Source organism: Arvicanthis niloticus, chromosome 21 (assembly GCF_011762505.2).
Source record: "Arvicanthis niloticus isolate mArvNil1 chromosome 21, mArvNil1.pat.X, whole genome shotgun sequence".
Taxonomy (NCBI): domain Eukaryota; kingdom Metazoa; phylum Chordata; class Mammalia; order Rodentia; family Muridae; genus Arvicanthis; species Arvicanthis niloticus.
The window spans coordinates 38802364-38821776 of record NC_047678.1 but is presented as its reverse complement, the minus strand read 5'-3'; the positions used below and the strand labels follow the sequence as shown (position 1 = coordinate 38821776).

General features: G+C 41.5%; 1 protein-coding gene across 14 annotated transcripts in view; it reads right to left on the bottom strand.

Moving 5' to 3' along the window:
- The window catches only part of Golga4 (golgin A4), an 83255-nt gene that overhangs the window by 41744 nt on the left and 22098 nt on the right, over positions 1-19413 (bottom strand). For 10 of the 14 annotated variants that reach the window (XM_034484482.2, XM_076917887.1, XM_034484486.2 and 7 more), the window contains 9 exons: positions 16891-16956; positions 13545-13856; positions 10625-10672; positions 9146-9202; positions 6311-6409; positions 5222-5366; positions 3669-3853; positions 3278-3361; positions 1550-1697 (listed from right to left, as the gene is read on the bottom strand). In XM_034484482.2, coding sequence (XP_034340373.1) covers positions 1550-1697; positions 3278-3361; positions 3669-3853; positions 5222-5366; positions 6311-6409; positions 9146-9202; positions 10625-10672; positions 13545-13856; positions 16891-16956 — 1144 coding nt within the window. The remainder of the gene's footprint in view (positions 1-1549; positions 1698-3277; positions 3362-3668; positions 3854-5221; positions 5367-6310; positions 6410-9145; positions 9203-10624; positions 10673-13544; positions 13857-16890; positions 16957-19413) is intronic. The other 4 variants (XM_034484491.2, XM_034484483.2, XM_034484485.2 and 1 more) reach the window with 1 other exon arrangement.

Here is a 19413-nt window from a genome sequence, read left to right as displayed (position 1 = left end):
CCTGGAGCCTGTTGTTGTACATTGTAATCTTCTGTAAAAAAACAATGACTAAAGTGAACAATGTAATGGCTGGTTGTCTCTAGTGTTCAGCAGTTCCTACCTCAGATGTGAATTTAAAGTGAACCGGGTCTAGAATCCCACCAGAGCCTACGGTTTCATCTGCATTGTACTCTGAATTAAACAACTCACTTAAAAGCCTAAAAACAAACAAACAAAAAACAAACCAAACAAACAAAAGCAAAAAGAAAAGTGCAACAGTATCAACAGAGCCTTGCTATGAGGCCTCAAGAACTGCAGGCCACAGCAGGACTAACACACACTAGCAGCAATAAACACTAAAGCAACTCTGGCCTCACCACAGAAACTACAGTCACCTATGTTAGCCTCTCTGTAGGTTTAACCACAGGCTAATGATTCTTACAAGGTACTTCAATGTCTTATCTCCACATGCCTACAAGACAATGACACTGGGAAATCCCACGTCTAATTCAAATTCAAAAAAATCTTAAACACTCTAGTAATCAACCCTCAAGTTCCCAATTTAGAGCTCCTTACCACTATTCACTATTCTCTTTATTAAAATGTGTGGCCATCTTAGATTCTGACTTCTCTTCTGCTCCTTTCCCATGAGTCACCACCCTAGGTAGCCAATGTGTTCTCTTTCTCAGACCTAGACTTCCTGCTTCTGCTTCCAACTTTATTTCCTTTCCACATAAAACATGAGCTTCTGTCACACAGTGCTCACCTACTGCTTCCTATTGTCCTATATGTACAAGTTTAAACACAACTACTTACATGTTAAGATGCCAATAGCCAGCTCCTTCAAAAGTCAACCTCCTTTCCCAGCAAGCATGATTTCTAGCTGACACCATGGGATCCCCTGCCTGGTCACAGTCCTGCAGTGACTGACATGTCTCCAGCCCCACCTCTCTATTTAGTTCCACTGTGCAGCTCATTAACTGAGGCTTGCTGACCTGTTGCTGACCTGCAACTTTCCTTTCCCTTCTAACAGCTCCTTTCTTAGCACTACTCAGGAGTGAATGTAATGAATACAGCTCTGGCCTGTGTTCTAGTCAACTGGTATGTTTAATACCAAACTGTTGGCTGCTATCAGCAGAAGCAGATATGTACCTTACCTTTTCTGTTTACCTTATATCACCAGTAAGGAAGCGGTTATTATAATAAGCCTCATGCTTGTAAGTTCCTGAAACCTAAATTTTAATACTTTAAGGCAGAGTATTTTCTGTAATAGATTAATACTTCACATATGGTTTCTGTTACATTTTCTTCTACCTATTATAAGTATGTATGTGTATGTATGTATGTGTGTGTACATGCACGTGTGTGCGGGTGGAGGTGTGTGTGTGTGTGTGTGTGTGTGGACTCTCAGCTTGAAGGCTGTGGCTTGACAGTCCCATGGAAGCCTTCTCCAAACAGTACTTTCTTATCAGGAGTCTTTATGGTTAAGCATCTATATCAACAATTAACTCACTTGTTAAAAGACTTTGACTTTTGGGTTGATATCAAATACAAACCCCTGAGTTCTTACCAGCTCTTTCAGACTTTTCTTTCTGTTCCCGCAGTTCCTCTCCCTGGGTAGTCATCTGTTTGATATGACTACGAAGCTGAGCAATTTCATCTTCTTTCAGTTCCAGGGTCTCAAGCATTTGCCGCTTCGTCTCTGTTATCACCATTCCCTGAACAGAAGTGCAGACTCTAAACCATTTGCGTAACAAAACTGCATCACCAACACACAGCACAGCTCAAATGCGGTGGGAAGCAGAACAAACAACTCTTACTAAGGACAGAGCAAGAGTCTCTTTAGTAGCTCACACACTGAAGTCAGGCTTCACTCTGTGCCTCAGCAGACCAGGATGTGTCAATATCTTAATAATAGGTTTAGTCTCTTAAGCATCAGAATGTGTTTCAGTTATAAGATTTATTTTACAATTGTACTATAGATGTATGGTAATTTTCATCTTAATAAATAGTATCAAACAAAACTAGCCTCTGAATGTGACTGGTGACCAGAATAAGCCACAATTAGCATCTGCATTTTCACACGTAAATACTGCTGACACTATGTAAGGTAGATGCTGCCACAGCTGGGTGGACCAAGGCTAGAGCCCAGCTGTACCTAGTTCTTCTCTTTTCTCACACACCTTCCTCTGGCTCCATTACAATCCCCCAACTACTGTAAGTAAAAGCCCGCCATCCCTCCACTTTTTGAGAGGCTTCTCTTCCCTTTGTGGAGAATCCACACAGAAATAAAGGTCAATGTGTGGAAAAACAACGAATCACCAAGGACAAAAAAGACCCTGGGTAGTTGAGGCAGTGTCTTTAAAAGGTACTCAGCCCTCACTCTGCTTTGGAGTATGACTACCGGACAGCCAGTGTTAATGTTAACAACCAAGGAAGTGCGCATAGTTAAGAAAATTTAAAACATGGTGGTAGGTCTCCACTGTTTTCAAAACTCACATCACAAAGGACAGAAAATGTCAGAGGGGAAGGACAGCTAAACCTATACATTAAAAGAAATCGTAATCATATCAATCACAGTGAAAGAGTTGACTTGGTACATAGTAAGATAGCAGATGGCATGTGACTTACTGTTAAACTGCTAGATATCATCATTAGGTGGTTGTACTTTTGCAAAAATAAAGGGTACTTTGTTTCCAAGCTAGGCTAAAATACTACATTCATCAACCAAGATGTGAAATGAACACATTCTGTATTACAAAAGGGCCAGAGAGAATCTGAGATCAAGCAGGGCAAGCTGCGTGACTCTCCCAGCTGCCGGCTAGGTGCTAGCTGCTCTCTGTCTCAGCCCTTCCTACATCCTCCAGTCGCCTAGGCATCCTATGGACAATCCTATGGAATGCACATGGACAAGGTCCTATGTTAACATACACAGCCCCTTCTCTACTTTAGGCAATCATCAGTCTACTTCTACAATGTGTAAAAGAAACACTGAAGCCATTCACATGCAGCATGTCTTAACCACCGTAAGCCATAATGTAACTCTTCTCTGAGAGACAGGTGTGGACCGTGTCCCCTTTACTGCTGTGCTACGAAGGGACATTGACTGATACTAAAGCGCCAGAGAACTAGCTTTACTAATGCTAATACTGTGCAAATCTAGGAAGTAAAAATAGTTTTCATGGAAGCAGCTAAAAACTTTTGAAAAGCAGGTGTATATACAAATGCTTCTAACTGCTTTCAAAGCAAATCTGGGGGCCCCTGACAAATTTCATGATCATAAATTTGGGAGTTTTACCTTATCTTGTTCAAGCTGTTCAATTAAGTTCTTTGCATCACGCAACTGAGTGATAAGTTTAGTCTTCTCAGCCATATGAAGCTCCTAAAAAAGTTTCAGAAATTCATTTCCACCTCTAATAAAGCTTTGTCTCCTATGAGAACTCGACGCAGCTTATCTAATCTAAATAGCCCTTGTGGTATAATGAGGGAGTACACAGGAAATCTCAAATGTATGGTAAATGCTATAAAACCCAGAGCACTTGGGGTGCTCACATAAGGACACCCTCTCCACCCTGTCTATGGACAGGAGGATGAAGGAAGCTTCCAGAGGAAGCACAGGCCATGCATGAGCCTGCTGATTGGGCTGTACACTATTACAGAGCAGAGGTCAGAGGTCAGCGGTCTCTTACCTTCATCTTTTCCAGCTCCTGTAGCCTTTCATCCAGCTGTTCCTGCAGAGCCTCCTTCTCGCTCAGCAGCAGTGCACACTGCTCCTTGTGGGATCCGATTGTCTCCTTACAGCGCTGAAGTAGATTCTCCTGACGTTTCACTCTTTGCTGAAGCATTTCCAGGGTTTTAGCAGAAGTCCCACCTCCTACAAATGGTAAAGCAGCGTCAGCAAGGCAGTCATTAAACACACAAGTGATGAGACACATGAGATGGCTTAGTGGGTGAAGGACCCACGTGCTAGAGAGAACCAACCCTCATGAGCTGTCCTGACCTCCACATGCATATCACATCATACAAACACAGACACTAAAAAAATGAAATTATTAAAAAAGCATAAGGGCTATAAAAAAAAAAAAACTGCAAACAGTGCCATCTTTTTAGGGGGTGAGGAGGGCAGGGATCTGGAGAGCCGTGCTTAGTCTTCTGCAAGCTCAACACACACTCTACCACTGAGCTACAACCCAGTCCCTGCAAAGTCATCTTCTACAACACAAACCTAACTACACTCTGAAAAGGAACACCCCATTAAGCAAGTGGCATTCTTCAAACTACTCTCAAGTTACTGTGTGATGTTTAGATGAAGAATCAAGTATAAAATGAACTCCTTACCCTGGAATGGCATAGACACTGGCATTAACTAGGTCTAGCCTACTTAAAAGTCAAAACTGAGGAAGGAGATTATCCCTAAGCCCTAATAAGCTCATCCCAGAAGTCTTGAGTGTTCTTCCTAGTCCTCTACTCTCTTCCTGAAAGGAATTCTGGCACTCTAGGCTTTACTGCCTGCATTTGAGCCTGTCCTCACACCTACAGAAACTGCTGCCCCCTGTAGGTTCACCACTCAGATGGCCAGCTGCTCAGCAACTTGTTTTGTCTCTAACAAAACCAAAGCCTACAGTGAGTCTCTTGGTAAGAGAACAAAGGCATAGGCTGGTGTGGACTCAAACCTGTAAGCCTGGACTTGGAAAGCTAAGGGAGAAAAAAAAAATCACAACTTGAGCAACACGGCTTACATAATGAGACCTTGTCTTAAAAAAAAAAAAAAAAAAAAACCAACCCAAATAGTATAATATAACATAATCTATATACTTCAATTATTTTAAAATGTGATCCCCTTAAAGTTTATGCAATTTTAAAGTCTTAAATCAATTGTCTTTTTTTCTGAAAAAAAATTCAGTTGGTGGCTTTTTTGTTTTTGGTTTATTTGTTGGTTTTTCTAAGACAATGTTTCTCTGTGTAGCTCTGGCTGGCCTAGAACTCACACTGCAGACCAGGCTGGCATTGAACTCAGAGATCCTCCTGTCTCTGCCTCCCAAGTGCTGAGATTAAAGATAAGCACTGCCACATCCTAACAAGTCAATTTAAAACAAACAAACAAACAAACAAACTTGCATGTTGAAGAAATGTTAGGGTCAAGGGCACCTTACTTCTGCCTCAGTGTGTTTTATCAGCTTGAATCCTTAATGCCCGACACTGTCCTCTCATGTTGAGATTATGCTCTGACACAGGAGCTTACCCACTGGCTCCCCTACACCCTCCATCTTTTCATCCATCCTCTCCGTGTCACTGTGTATGTCTGCCTGGAGCTCCACCAGAGGGAGTGGTTTTGGAACATCAACACTTATTGGGCCATTCTGTAATCGCTGCTTTAGAATAGAAACCTAGAAAAAAATAAAGAAAGAAAAATAAAGAAAGGAAGAAAGAAAGAGAAGAAGAAATTCATTACTAGAAGAAAAAAAGTACGACAGAAATATTTTCTTTAAATTTTGTAAGAAATAGGGTGAAGCCAGGTGGTGGTGGTGTACACCTTTAATTCCAGCACTTGGGGCAGAGGCAGGCAGATCCCTAATTTCAAGTCCAGCCTGGTCTACACAGCAAAATCTAGGACAGCCAAGGGTACACAGAGAAACTATCTCAAAAACAAAACAAAACAAAACCCAGGGGGGTTGGGGGGGAAAGAGAGGGGGGGGGAAAGGAGGAGGGAGGAAGGGAGGGAGAGAGAGAAAGAGAGAGAGGGAGGGAGGGAGGGAGGGGGAGAGAGAGAAAGGGAAGGAAAGAGAAAGAGAGGGAGAAAGAAAGGGAGGGAGAGAGAGAAAGGGAGGGAGAGAGAAAGGGAGGGAGAGAAAGAGAGGGAAAGAGAGAGAGGGAGAGAGAGAAAGGGAGAGAGAGGGAGAGAGAGAAAGGGAGGGAGAGAGAGAAAGAGAAGAAGAGAGAGAGAAAGAGAGGGAGAGAGAGAAAGGAAGGGGGAGATAAGAAGGAGAGAGAGAAAAAGGGAGGGAGGGAGGGAGAGAGAAAGGGAGGGGAAGGAGGGAGAGAGAAAGAGAAGAAGAGAGAGAGAAAGGAGGGAGAGAGAGAGAGAGCACTATGTTGGCTATAGTGAAGAAGAGCTGGCTTGTGCAGTGCAGCTGTTTGCTACATACACGTTACATTACTTGCAATGCCACAATCAGTCAAAAGGTACAATAAACAAAATATGCTGTTAAAATGGAAGAAAGGCAGAGTTTTAAATTACGCTTTTTTCTCTTTACATTTTAAATTCTCCAGCTATCTGACTATCACTCTGCTTTTCTATCAAGGGCATCTATGCTTTGACCTATTCTTTTACCTGAGTCTGGAGAACGCTGATATACTGATCTTTCTCCTCCAAACATGCATCAAACTCTTCCTGAAGATGTTTCTTTGCTTGCTGATCCATCTGCAGCTCCTATATCATAAACAGTATCACAGGTAATTTTCAATATAAAACAACAGACACAAACTTTAAGTTTATGACATCATCATTTCAGATTTGATTTCACTCTTAAGATAAAGTACAGAATACTTAGGGAATCCTCAGCGTTTAAGACATTAACATTTAAGACCTTAATATCAATGAATAATTTTGTTCCTTAAACAATTTAAGGGCCTCCAATGAGAACGTCTTCCTAGAGAAGTGCAATGGTGCACAGTGATGTACAAAGGAAACAGAAGGCCTTGGGCTGAGCTGTTAACAGCCGAATAGCGCCAGCAGTGTCCTCCCATATAGGCTGAGTCACCAGCACCCCCAACTTAACTGGTGCCCACCAAGTAAGAAACATCCAGCTCCTGAAGTCAGTGCAAATGCTACTTCTTAAGGTGGTTGACCCCAAATCAATGTTTATCTCTGCTGCACCAGGCATAAGAGCGACCTCCTCAGTTTGGGCGCCCACTCGCCTCGTGCCCTCCGAGCTCCAGCCCTGCTTGTCCTTTACAGACTGTTCTACCCCTCCAGGCTCAGTTCTGTGTACTCTCTATTCCTCCCTCAACCTCAAGGTCTTAGAACTTTAGAGACTAAGATCTGGAATATACAGGTAGGATACGACTAAGATCTGGAATATACAGGTAGGATACCAAACCCCCTTATTGTTCTGAAGTTGCTACCTCTCTAACTCCCTAAGTTTAAAATATTCAAAGTTATACTTCAGTTATTTTGTTGATACTTGCATATGATCTAATTCTTGCATCACTGTCTCCGCAGTGTTTGAGTTCTGTCTTTGGCCACTGTAAACACACCCAAGTTTGCTATGTGTCAGTTTTGTCATTCCCTCCAATATGGTTCTGGAGAGGTTTCCCGTGTCACCTCCCTTAGAATTCACCCATCCACACAGAACTCCTGGAGGGATTCTTTCTGGATACTACCAAGACCTTATAAGAACTCCCAGTCTTGCATTATTACAAATCGACTAATTCCCAAAACACTGAGAAACTATCTTGTACTAAAGTGTCCTTTATTATTCACTGCACCTAAGATTACTAACAGGCAGCAAAAAGGAATGCCACATGTGCTTACCCATCTATTAATAAAGCAGAGATCCACGCCCCATTTTCTTGAGGATAGCTCCCTCAGTGAGGGACTCCTTTAGCAGAGTGATATTCGGCAGGACAAAACAAGTGTTCCTGTCTCTACACAAAAGACCACTGTAAGTACCCTCAAAGCTCCGCCCGCCTCTACTGTCCATTCTCTGAATGCAGGCAAGGCTGCCGCCATTGTCAGGTGTATCTAATCATTAAGTGCATAAAACTGGACAGTGAATTATGTGTCCCAAATAGAGTCAATCAATGACCTTCATTTATTATTATTCTCAAATGCAAGAAAATAAACAAGTAATATATTAAGCAGAAAGACATTATTTGTCCCTCTAGGAGAAGCAAAGACAGCTTGAAAAAGCCGCAAGGTGATTTCTCTCCCTAACTACTGCACTCTCAGCACCAGCTGTGTCCAAGTCAAAGCAGCAATGCAGCCTCAGCAGCCCAGCCGGCTGAGGCTTTGTTCCTTCACCATCACTTCACAGGGAGAAGGAATTAGCCTAGGATTCAAAACAAGCTTCACAAAGGAAGAATGGCTACTGTTATCTATACAGTAAGGTGAAGTAACGATGGTTACAATGTTTTAAAGGACAAAACAGTAAAACTGGGTGCATACACAACATAAGTAGAAATTAGAAATTAAACACGATTTCAGTACAAATGAAATAATAATGTAATACAAGAATTCATATATGAGTAATACGGACAATGTGTCATTAAAAATAATGAATGCTCTAAGGGACAACAGGGCTGTGATGACACACAGGAAAAGCTCTGCTGCCTCCTCACAGAGGAAGCTTAGCTTGCTTTCTCTTTCCCTCTCTTCCTCTACCCCACCTCTACTACTGTTCTACCACTAAGCTATATTCCCAGCCTTACACTAGCAATTGCTACTTGTAAATTTACCAGTCTGCTATGTTTTAAAGATATTTGTACTTTTAACATACTGTATATCTTAAGCTAATAAATTCCACAAACAAAATTCTACCCAGGATACATAAAATTCTAAACTACTCTTATCTGTTCTGAAATCATCTACTTCAAAGCTCTTAAAATAAAACTGATACCAATGAAGAACATTACTACAAAAACAGGTTACAAGGTATTTCCAGCAGTGCTGCAGGAGGGGTGGACAAAGCTTGTTGCTGGGCACCAGGCAGGACAAGGCAGAGGAGCAGGGAGCAGCAATGAAGCAGTGTCTGAAAAGCCTCCTCGCTGCAAAGGCCACAATGTGACATCAAGGAGTTCAACCTAATCCTGCAGTGACTCACCACTCCAAATTGCAAGTCATTTTATTTCAGCAACAGCATGCTGACCAGGAAAGGCAAAAGAAACCTAGAATATTTAATAGTGCAAACAACTAAGCCTTGGAAGCTGACACTGACTGCTTACACTGCAGGCAGATACATTTTTATCTCAGTAATGTCAACAACAGCAGCATCTACATAGGAAAGCTACACGAATAAAACCATAGACAAGTTGTATGGGCTCACAGGCCGGGCTGATTCCAGTCATTTCCCACTACTCACAGGCCAGCCGAGCGTGGATAACAAGACATCTCTATGAAACTAAGAGGTTGAATCACTGTTCTCGAAGTACTAATCACTAAACTTACCTCTCTTAATTCTGAAATTCTCCGAAGTGATTTATCTTGACTCTGACTCAATATACCCTTTAATTTAAAAAAAAAAAAAAAAAAAAAAAAAAAAAAGTTAGTTAGTTAAACATCTACAAGGGCATATTCATAAAAAAAAAAAAAAAAAAAACCTAGTCTATGTCAATAGTTGAATTTGCTAAAATGCATAGACACAGAAGTCAAACCATAAACTTAACTATATGTTAACTTTACTAACAGGAGACTTATAAAGTAAATTCAAACTCCAGAAGCAAATAATTTCACTATAACAGAGTACAAAGACCATGTTAATTATCATTTATCTGTTGTTAAGGTTTATGTTCTTTAAAAAATCTAATTCTCATGAACAGCATTACAAATGGTTAAATTAGTAACTGTCCATTAAGAAGGAATCAAGTCCAGGAGAGATGGTTTAAGAGTACTCTGTTCTTCCAGGAGACCCAGGTTCAATTCTTAGCACCCACATGGCAGCTCACAACTGTCTGGAACTCCAGTTTAGGGGATCTGATACCTTCTACAAGCCTCTGCTGGCACTAGCCACACATAATAGTCATAGACAGGCATGCAGACAAAACACACATACTTATAAAATAATAATATTTTTTTAAAAAAAATAATTTTAATCAAGTTAAAAGAGTAACCTACTAAAAAGTGTATGCCTCACACTTTGGAGGATAGCAGGGTGTTTTCACTAGTACAGAAAATTAACGGTCAGATGCAGTCCATGAAAACCAAGTGACTGTGTACTCCTGTGATCAGATACAGAGGTACAGAACTAAGGAGAGCGGTGGTGCATCCCTGAAATCCCAGCACTCAGGAAGCTGAGGCAGGAGGATAGCTAGCTACACAGGCCCTGTTTCAGGGAAAGAAGAAAAATGGGGTAACCTGTAGCTTCTTGGATTTGTGTGTCTAACAACAACAAAATAAATAAATCAGTAAGAGAGAGGAACTAGGTAGACAAAATGTCTGTTTATCAATCTAGATTAGCAGGATCTGCCTCTTTGAGGCCCCAGAGCAGAAGTTAAGAAGGAATCAAGCCCAGGAGAGATGGCTTACTGGTTAAGAGTACCCTGTTACTATACTATAGACTACTGTTGCTCTTAATGATAAACTTCTATCACAGGCACCTTTAGTGTTTATTCTTTTAAACAAGTAAAATGTTGGGAGCTGGGGCACTGGGACACACATGAACACACAAACACACACACTTGCAGACCAAGGTGGCAGAAAAGGTGCTTCAAAGAGGCAAATATCCTAAATCTAAATAAATTCTACAGTGGGGACCTGGAACCCAAGGAAGCTAGGATGTAACAGGGAAACTATCTCTGAGCTCTCCATCACTCACTCTTCACCTCCAGCAATGGTAAGATCTGAGATTACATATGGTATTTAAAAAGGAAAGTTAAGATTCATGAGAGCTTCTCTAACTTTAGAACCATGGATGAGTCAGTCACTCACTTGTAGCTTTTTCTTCTCTCTCTGAAGCGTCTGAAATGCTGTGACGAGCTAAAACAAAGCAACCACCAAGATAGCATTAGTTATTTCTCAATAAATACAACTTATTATTCTAATTGCTGCTAAAACTTTGCTCTTTATAAGTGTCAAAAAACAATCAGAACAGTCCTGTATAGATAATTAAGCCTAATTCAATCCATAACAAATATAAATAACATAGTAAGTCTATTTCTAAAATATAAGATGTAAGTTGACTGTAAGCCAGTGAATCTCCACACACTTTAGATTTCAACATGTAATTTACAGGTGAGAATTGCAGGCAACTCGCCTGAAGGTGGAAGGGCACCTACCTGTCGGAGTCTCATCTGCAATCAACTACATTATGCAAGTGTTTGCCAGAAACAAATTCCAGGGCCTGACCCAAAACTGACTCACTGAGAACAGAGGGACATGGTGGAGAGACAGGAACCTGTTTTAAAAACTCCCAAGGTAACTTGTTTTGGACTACACTATTAAACAATAATGAAAATCTGAGGAAAGAAATACATAACTAGCAGATAGGAATGAGGAATCCAAGCCCTAATCCTAATCAGAATGAGCATTGAGCACAACTTGATAAAGTAATGGAGTAACAGCTTTGTTGTTGGTTTGGATTTTTTTTGTTTGTTTTGTGGGTTGTTTTGTTTTTGAGACAAGGTTTCTCTGTGTAGCCCAGGCTGTACTGGAACTCACTCTGTAGACCAGGCTAGCCTTTAACTCAGAGATCCAACTGCCTCTGTCTCCCAGAGCTGGGAATAAAGGCATCCAGCACCACTGCCAGGCTAGTGTAACATCTTTTTATCTCTGTAAGCCTTTCACAGCCAATAGTGACATTCAATACACTACTGGGACCTACGTTAGCCGAGCACAGTGCAGCTCTGAGAAGCATGGTCCAGTAAACCATTCTCCATCTTTTCTAGAAAGGAGATGTGTGCTCCTAAATGTCACTGCTAATGTTGGAGTCAAGAGGCAGTTAACAGTGTAAGGACGAAGTGAGCCTAGGAACAGACCTAAGAATTTGGAAACAAGTTCTGCTTAGGAGTAGACCTGCCTTATTACCTCCAGTCTCAAAAGGCTACTGTTTAAAAAAAAAAAAAAAAAAAAAAGGTGGGTGGGAAGAGCAACACAAGAATTAAGTGCCACCTACAGGCTGACTTCACTCACCCAGGACCCTACCACAGCAAGGAAAAGTAGAGGCACCAGCTGCGACATCTCCCTATTCCTGAAAAGCTGCTTTACTCAAAGACAGCCTAGAATGGGAAAACACCCAGAGCAACTGAGCACCAAAAAGACTCCATCAACTGCTATGTGGCCTTAAGTAAGTTACTTAATCTCTGTGGATCCCCAGTCTGTTTTCTACACGCATACGTAAATTTACATTTGCTTCATAAGAATGGTACAAAATTAAATGCCATTATAAATGTGAACAGAATCTGACATACTTAAATGCTAACTATACTGTTGCCCCAGCTTCAGACTTAAAACTGTGAATAAATCTATAAAAGTAACATAAAGATAAACAATCACAATTATGACCATTATTAAATTGAAGAAAAAAATGACCTAGCTCCACAGCTATGAGAGAGAGAGATGCCTGGCTGCAGTGCCCCATTTACACCTCCAGAGTCCATGAGAGTCCTTTCTATCTTGCTACCATTTATCATTTTAATTTTAAAAAAGGCAATTTATGTATGTCATCAAGGTTTTCATTTCATTTTGGTTTTGGCAGTGTGGATAGTAAACTAGCTACACAGACAGAGAAACCTGGGCTAACTTTACACCTAACCCTGAAGTTCAATATTCATTAAAATTGAATGTAATGTGGATCTACTAGCTGTGTCAAAGTAAAATAATGCATATTGACTATCACAAACAAAAGCCACTGATAACGAAGAACTTCCTGAAGAAGAATTTCTTAACTGCACTTGACAGAAAGGGACTCAAGGAGGTAAAACATATAGTTTTAGTTTCAAAGTACTCTTTTGTTATAAATAAAAGGGCACTATTTACTTCTTCCCTTACACCAAACAGAGGGAGCCTACGACTATTTAAAAGTAGTTCAAAGTAGTTAGGAGGCTAGAGAGACGGTGGTTACGTGCACCTAGCTGTTCCTAACCTTTCAGAGGACCCCAGTTCAATTCTCTACAACCACATGGCAGCTCATAACCAAGCATAACTCCAGTTCCAAGGGATCTGACGTCTTCTTCTGGCCTCCAAGGGTACCAAGCATACAAGTGGTGCACATATATACCATACAAACAAAATATTCATACATATAAAATAAAAATTAAGTTTTAAAAAATTCATGTTAGACAAAAATTTAAATGTCCAAAAAATAAAAACAGCTTGGCAAGATGGCTCAGTGGGTAAGGGTATTTGTAGCCAAGGGCACTGCCTGTCTGAGTTCAATTGCTGGAGTCAATAAGGTAGAATGAGAACCAGCTCCCACAAGACCTTCTTCAGCCTCTTCTCCCATGTGCTATGGCATGCATTCATGCATGTACATACAAGCTCACAATAAACACTTTAAATTTAGATATTGGTACAATGAGAATGAGCCAAATCGCTGAGGATATCAGACTACATAACCACGGCTGTCTGAGAAGTCTGTCTGGCTTCTCTAATCAGAGATGAGTCACGTGAGGAATACGGAAAATAAAGAGAATGACATTTGACCTAGGTGTCCATAGAAACAGCAGAGAATGTGAAAACCAAAATGTCAGTCTGCTCAAAGGCATCTGGACCACAGAAAGACCTGAACTAGGTCTGCCACCCCCTCAGTAACCAGGATCAGGTCAGCCAGTCTCAGAGTAAGAGCAATGCAGTAATAGGAACAAGATGAAGGGGAGCGCTCTGTATGAGCCAACACCCACCATGCTCCTACCTCGGAGTACTTCCCTCTGTAGCTACTTAGGCTTCGTTCCATTCTGCGTAACCGCTGAAGCAGCTGCTCTCTGTTGAGACTGTCTGAGTTCCATGGTGCATCTTCTGCCTCGCTCTCCATATCAGAAGGTGGATCAAAGGTGGCAGCAGAACAGTCTAGGTCAAGTTGGTTCAGGGACTCTCTGGAAGATGTTCGGACCAATGACTCTTTAGAAGACCGAAACAGGGATTCCTTTAGGGGACTTCGAAACAGAGACTCCATGGAAGGTACTCGGAGCTGGAGCTTCTGTGCAAAAGTCTGTGTGTCACCCGACTGTAACGAAAGCCAACAGAGCATGAGTTAACTATACACTCAGACATTTACTGCCCTTCCATCAGCACCAGTCTGGAAAAGGCTCTAACAAATACAACTTGCATTTCAGATCAGTAATGCAAAGCACTGTTTTCTGAGAAATTAAAGACACTGGCAATATCTGTGAAAAGTCTGGACCTGGAGTCAGAGAACTCAGCTCTGACCCTCGGGCTGTCACCTAGCAAGTGCCTTCAGTAAGTTGCTGTCCTGCAGTTTGCCCATCTGTACAAAAAAAAAAAAGCATGTTTAGTAGGCTGACCCCATGGGGCTGCTGCGGAGTCCCACCCAGCCACTTGTTAGGCCTTTTATTACACACTGTGCCTCAAGTGTGGGCAACCAGGGTGAAGTGTGAGGTAGAGGCTCAATTCTGTTTTAACTAGTGAGTTCATGAATTTTATGATTCCAGATCTTTTTTTTCAAGAGAAGAACGATAGGCTGAGAGAGGGGGTAATGCACTAATGAGACAGTTCTGTTTAGAAGGCAGTGGAGTGGAGCAGACCAGTAATACATGGGTCTGCTGGAGCTCCGTCCTATGAACTCAAGTTGTTTGTAACAGTACAACCTAGAATCACCCAAATGTTCACAGCAGAGGACACACTTCAGGATGTACACAGAAGTTCCTAATATACTGCTAAATGTAAAAGATCTAGTTAGAAAGCAGTATGCATACCATGAGCTCAATTTGACTTGTCTATAAATATTTTTTAATTTGTATTTATATTTTCACAGATGCCATCAGAAGTTATGAAGGGCAGACATATACAGAGGTAAACAGTGTCTTCATGCAGCAGTATTTGGGGTGGAATTAGTTTTTGTGTTATATCATTCTGTACTTTCTAGTTTGTTTTTATAATGTTCAAGTTCTACCCTTATGATGGAGGGAGGACCAGAAGGAAGAGGAAGAGTACTTCTTGTACAAAATCTCTAAGAATTGCTATCATTGGCAATACCATTATGGTCACCTCTGGCCCATATGAAGAATTGCTTTTGAGTTCCCTAGCATCCAACATCCTTACAAAAGACCCTAGAAGAGACATATAAAGCACATGGGAAGAAACACTGACGATAGCTGGCATTTCAGGGTTTCCAGAAGCTAATGAATAGCCAAAGTCTGCATCTGCAGACCCTAGTCATCTTATCCTCCATGTCTACTATGACTGGAAGTAACTTTTAATGTTTGTTCTTGGAGCCAGGAGTACTACAGGACCTACACATGCTGGGCAAGCGTGTCCCACTCCACCTCAACCCCAGTCCCTGAACAGAGTGACTCATCCCTTCAGTGCAAGAGTCAGTCTCAACATAACTCAGTTGCTCTACAGAACCTTGAGCAAGTAGCTCAATAGTCCTGCTTCCTTCTCTGTAAAACGAGGACAGAAAACACCACGATGATGATGATGATGATGATGACGACAATAACAACGATGATGAATGCCAGAAAGACTGAATAAGTTAATACAACATGCAGCAACACTTAGCACAGCAAAGAGATAAAGAAGCACAGCCTCCAACAACAGCAAATGCAGAAAGAAGAGAATCATCAGGGTGGGAGATGTAGCTCACTGCAGAGCAGTACTCATATGGTTAGAAGACCTAAGGATAGTAGCTATGGGACCTGACTAGCTTCTCCACAGTAGGCATGTGGCTGTGATTAAGAGACACAACCTTGTTGTGCCTGTCTCTGACTGTGTAAGATGAGGCCAGCAGTACTGTGTTCATGAGATGGCTGTGCAGAGTAGTAATCTAACCTAAGGCAGATACTTCTTTCAGCAGACATCCAAGCTTCCCTTCTTTCCTACCACACCCAGGTTGTGTTGTGGTACAAATCACTTCCTCACCCCAACCCACCCTGACCAGGAGACGGTTAATTAAAACGTTGGTAACACACACCATGAGGATGGAGAGAGATTTATGGTGAAGAACTGCAAGCTGTGGCTGAAGCTAAACAGAAGCACCCTCTCCAGACCAGCAGGTTCATCCCTACACACATACCTACAACAAAATGACCACTCAACAAAATGGTCAACAAAAGACCATTCAACATGAACAGCAAGAAAAATTAGCCTATTAATGAGGGCTTCTTTTTTTAAATTGTTTTTCTCCCACTGGAATACCAGCCAATTATGTTCACCGATGGAATACTAAAAAGCAATGAAAATGTCTTAAAATCATAACAACAATGTAGATAAATCTCATAGAGTATGAACAGAAAAAGCCAGGTATGCTGGGCATGGTGGCTCGTACTGTAATTTCAGTACTCAAGAGGCAGCGGCTGGTTTGAAACCAGCCTGGCTTACACAGTAAGTTCTAGACCAGCCAGGTGAGATGTGTGACTATCTAAAGCAGTGGTTCTCAACCTTCCTCATGCTTAGACCCTTTAATACAGTTCCTCACTTTGTGGTGACCCCAACCATAAAATTCTTTCATTGCTACTTCATAACTGTAAATTTGCTACTGTTATAAGGCCTAATGTAAATCTGTGATATGCAGGATATCTGATATGCAAAACCCTAAGAAAAGGTCATTAGATCCCAAAGCGTTCACAACCTGCAAGTTGAGACCTTCTAGTCTAAATGGAAGGAAGGAAGGAAGGAAGGAAGGGAGGGAGGGAGGGAGGCAGGCAGGCAGGCAGGCAGGCAGGCAGGCAGGCAGGCAGGCAAGCAGACACTTTACATGAATAACTTGCAGTGCTAGAGAAAGAACAGTGGTGACCTGCTTACTGTGAGGATGAGGCGAGGGACCTCTGTGTGAAGGGGCACAGAGGGGGTGGCTTTAAACAGATGGGGAGAGGAAGTTATGGGAAAAGGGTCCCTCTGCAACATGCCTTCATCTGTAAATGGGAAGAGTGACCGCCCTACCTGAGTGGAGATGCTCTGTGGTCTCAGAGGGAGACTCTAACACTTAGCATCTGACAGCACCATTTCAGGCAGTCACACACTAGTAACAACAGACAGGCCACCACTGTCAAAGGACTGACATTTGTAAGTAAATAACAAACCTGAGGAGGGGATGATTCATCTCTATTAACACCATCCGTAGATTTTGTTGCTTGAGTTGATGCATTCTAAGAACAAGAAAGAACATCATAAAAAAGTGAACTATAAACTAAAGTTTTAAAACTGTTATAAACAAACTATTAAGACCTAGTAGACACTTTTATCTATTGAACAAAATTAGTAATTGCTTATTAGAATATTTCCATGCAGGGCAAAAGTAGTGTGGTTAAGTATTTTAGAAAATCACTTTGCTATAAAACATGAAATCAATAGCAAAAATTAGTGAGTAGCAAATTTATTTCAAGCTAATCACATATCTCTTCAAGCCTTTATGTTCCCAAACCAGTTTCCATGACAAAATCAACAGGAGTCAACCAGCAAAGCTCATTCAAATAGAAAAGTAACCAAAAAGAAGTCATGTCAACTGCTCTCCACAGTAAACCACATTCAAATTCAAATCATCTGGGCAAAGTTATAAAAAATAAAAATAAATTAAAAATTGAAATGCCTCATTCACTTGAAGCCAGCAATTTAAATAAAACCAGCATCAACATTTTCAGAAAAATTCTAGTAAAAATGTCTTCCACACACACTGGCTTTTTGTTTGTGTTGGTGAGCCGAATGCTCCAAGGGAGACTCACTGGCTACCTCATGCTGCAGACTGCAGAAATATGCCTAGGAGCTCTGAGCTTCAGAACTCTGTCCTGTGGACTACCTCTACCTTTCACCCACAGAAGGGGCTCGTGGGAAAAGTGCAATAGCATTGCACCACACACGCCACTGCTCCCTACTGTCTCCCTCCGCACAGAGTTGGGCATGGCATGGTAGCTTCCTCTGCCTTTACAGGTAACCAAGGAAAGATCAAAGGAGAAATGGGTGCTTGTCTAAAGCACTCTCAGGTTTCTCAAGATAAACAAGGTATTTAATAATAACAAGTTAATCTTTAGTATCATAAATTTATTATGTCATTTGATTTAACCTTATTTTCAAGAAAGAAAGCAAAATATTTACAAATGAAGGATTTCTTCAGTATTCTTGTTTTATGAAACAGGGCCTCACTGAGTTGCCCAGGCTACTCTTAAACTCAAGTTCAAAGGATCCTCTCCTGCCTCAGCTTTTCAAGTCTTGGGTTACAAATGTGTACCACCACTCCAGCTTTAGAACTGAATTCCTGAAAATATTCAGAGTGGGGGAATGTGTGTATGTGGAGGTTGGAAACAATGTGGCCATGAGGTGTGAGATGAGTGCTAACGGATGCCAAAGATGGACAGGAGCTATGAACTGTTAACACTGGGTGATGGACATGCTGAGGGGGAGTATTCATACATCGTTACTATTTCTAATTTATAATATGCTTCCATTTTTCTTTAATTAAACTTTTAAAGCACCTTCTCTTCCCTCTAAAGTAGTTCATTTCCATCAATCTAAGAGACTTTTTAAAAACTATATAGGGGGGCTGGAGAGATGCTTCAGCAGTTATGAGCACTGACTGCTCTCCCAAAGTCCTAAGTTCAATTCCCAGTAACCACATGGTAGCTCACAGCCATCTGTAATAGGATCTGATGCCATCTTCTGTTGTGTTTGAAGACAACTACAGTGTATTCATATAATATATGAATATTTAATTACATAGGAAAAAGGATTGGGAGAGCATAGGAACTAACCTACCTTCCTGTTGACCATTTCAACGCCAATGTATACATACGACATATTATTTACATAGCACTATAATGATATACTGTGAGATCAAAATACACTTTAAATTATGAAGGAAAGTCTGAAATGGCTCTGTAAAATGGAGGGAGGGGACATGGTGGCAGCGAGGCACATGCTCTGCTTGAAGGGAATGACCTGATGCTCGACTGTGGCCTATTCGAGAAAGCTGCGTTACAGCTGTTTAAACACCAATCAAGCCACAGCACAGAACACTTCAAACAATGCTTAAACCTTTCTTGTCTTTGGACTTTTTGTCTGCTTGTTTATTTTGAGATGGAGTCTCACAAAGTCCAAATTGTTCTTAAATTTACTAAATTGCTGAGGTTGGCCTTGAACTCTTGATCTTCCCTCCACTTCCTGAGTGCTGAGATCACAGGCATGTATAACCATGCCCAGCCTGGAAAATATTTTATACATATAAGGACTCTATTACATAGCTAAGCAAGTCGAGTACAGCTAAGGAGCACTGGCCTAACACACAGTAAACCTGAGTCAGCAGAGCCTGAGGGTTTGTCACTATCTACAGAGTGCCCCTTCCCGCTGTCACCAACCCTTGCTGTGAAGTCCCATCTCACTCACCTGCAAAGCCAATACCCTTCATGCCGCATATTTTCTTCTGCAACACATAGATGCCTTTGTGCTGTACATACACTTGGACATCTCTGTCTCCATGCTAAGCCAGAAGCTCTCAGAGGGCAGGACACAATCTCCTGGGCCCTGTGCCTGACAGTCAACAGGCGCTAGTTACATCTTAGAATTCCTTCGGTGTAATAGCTCTCGGGGTCCTCTTCCCAGAGAGGTGGGAAGAA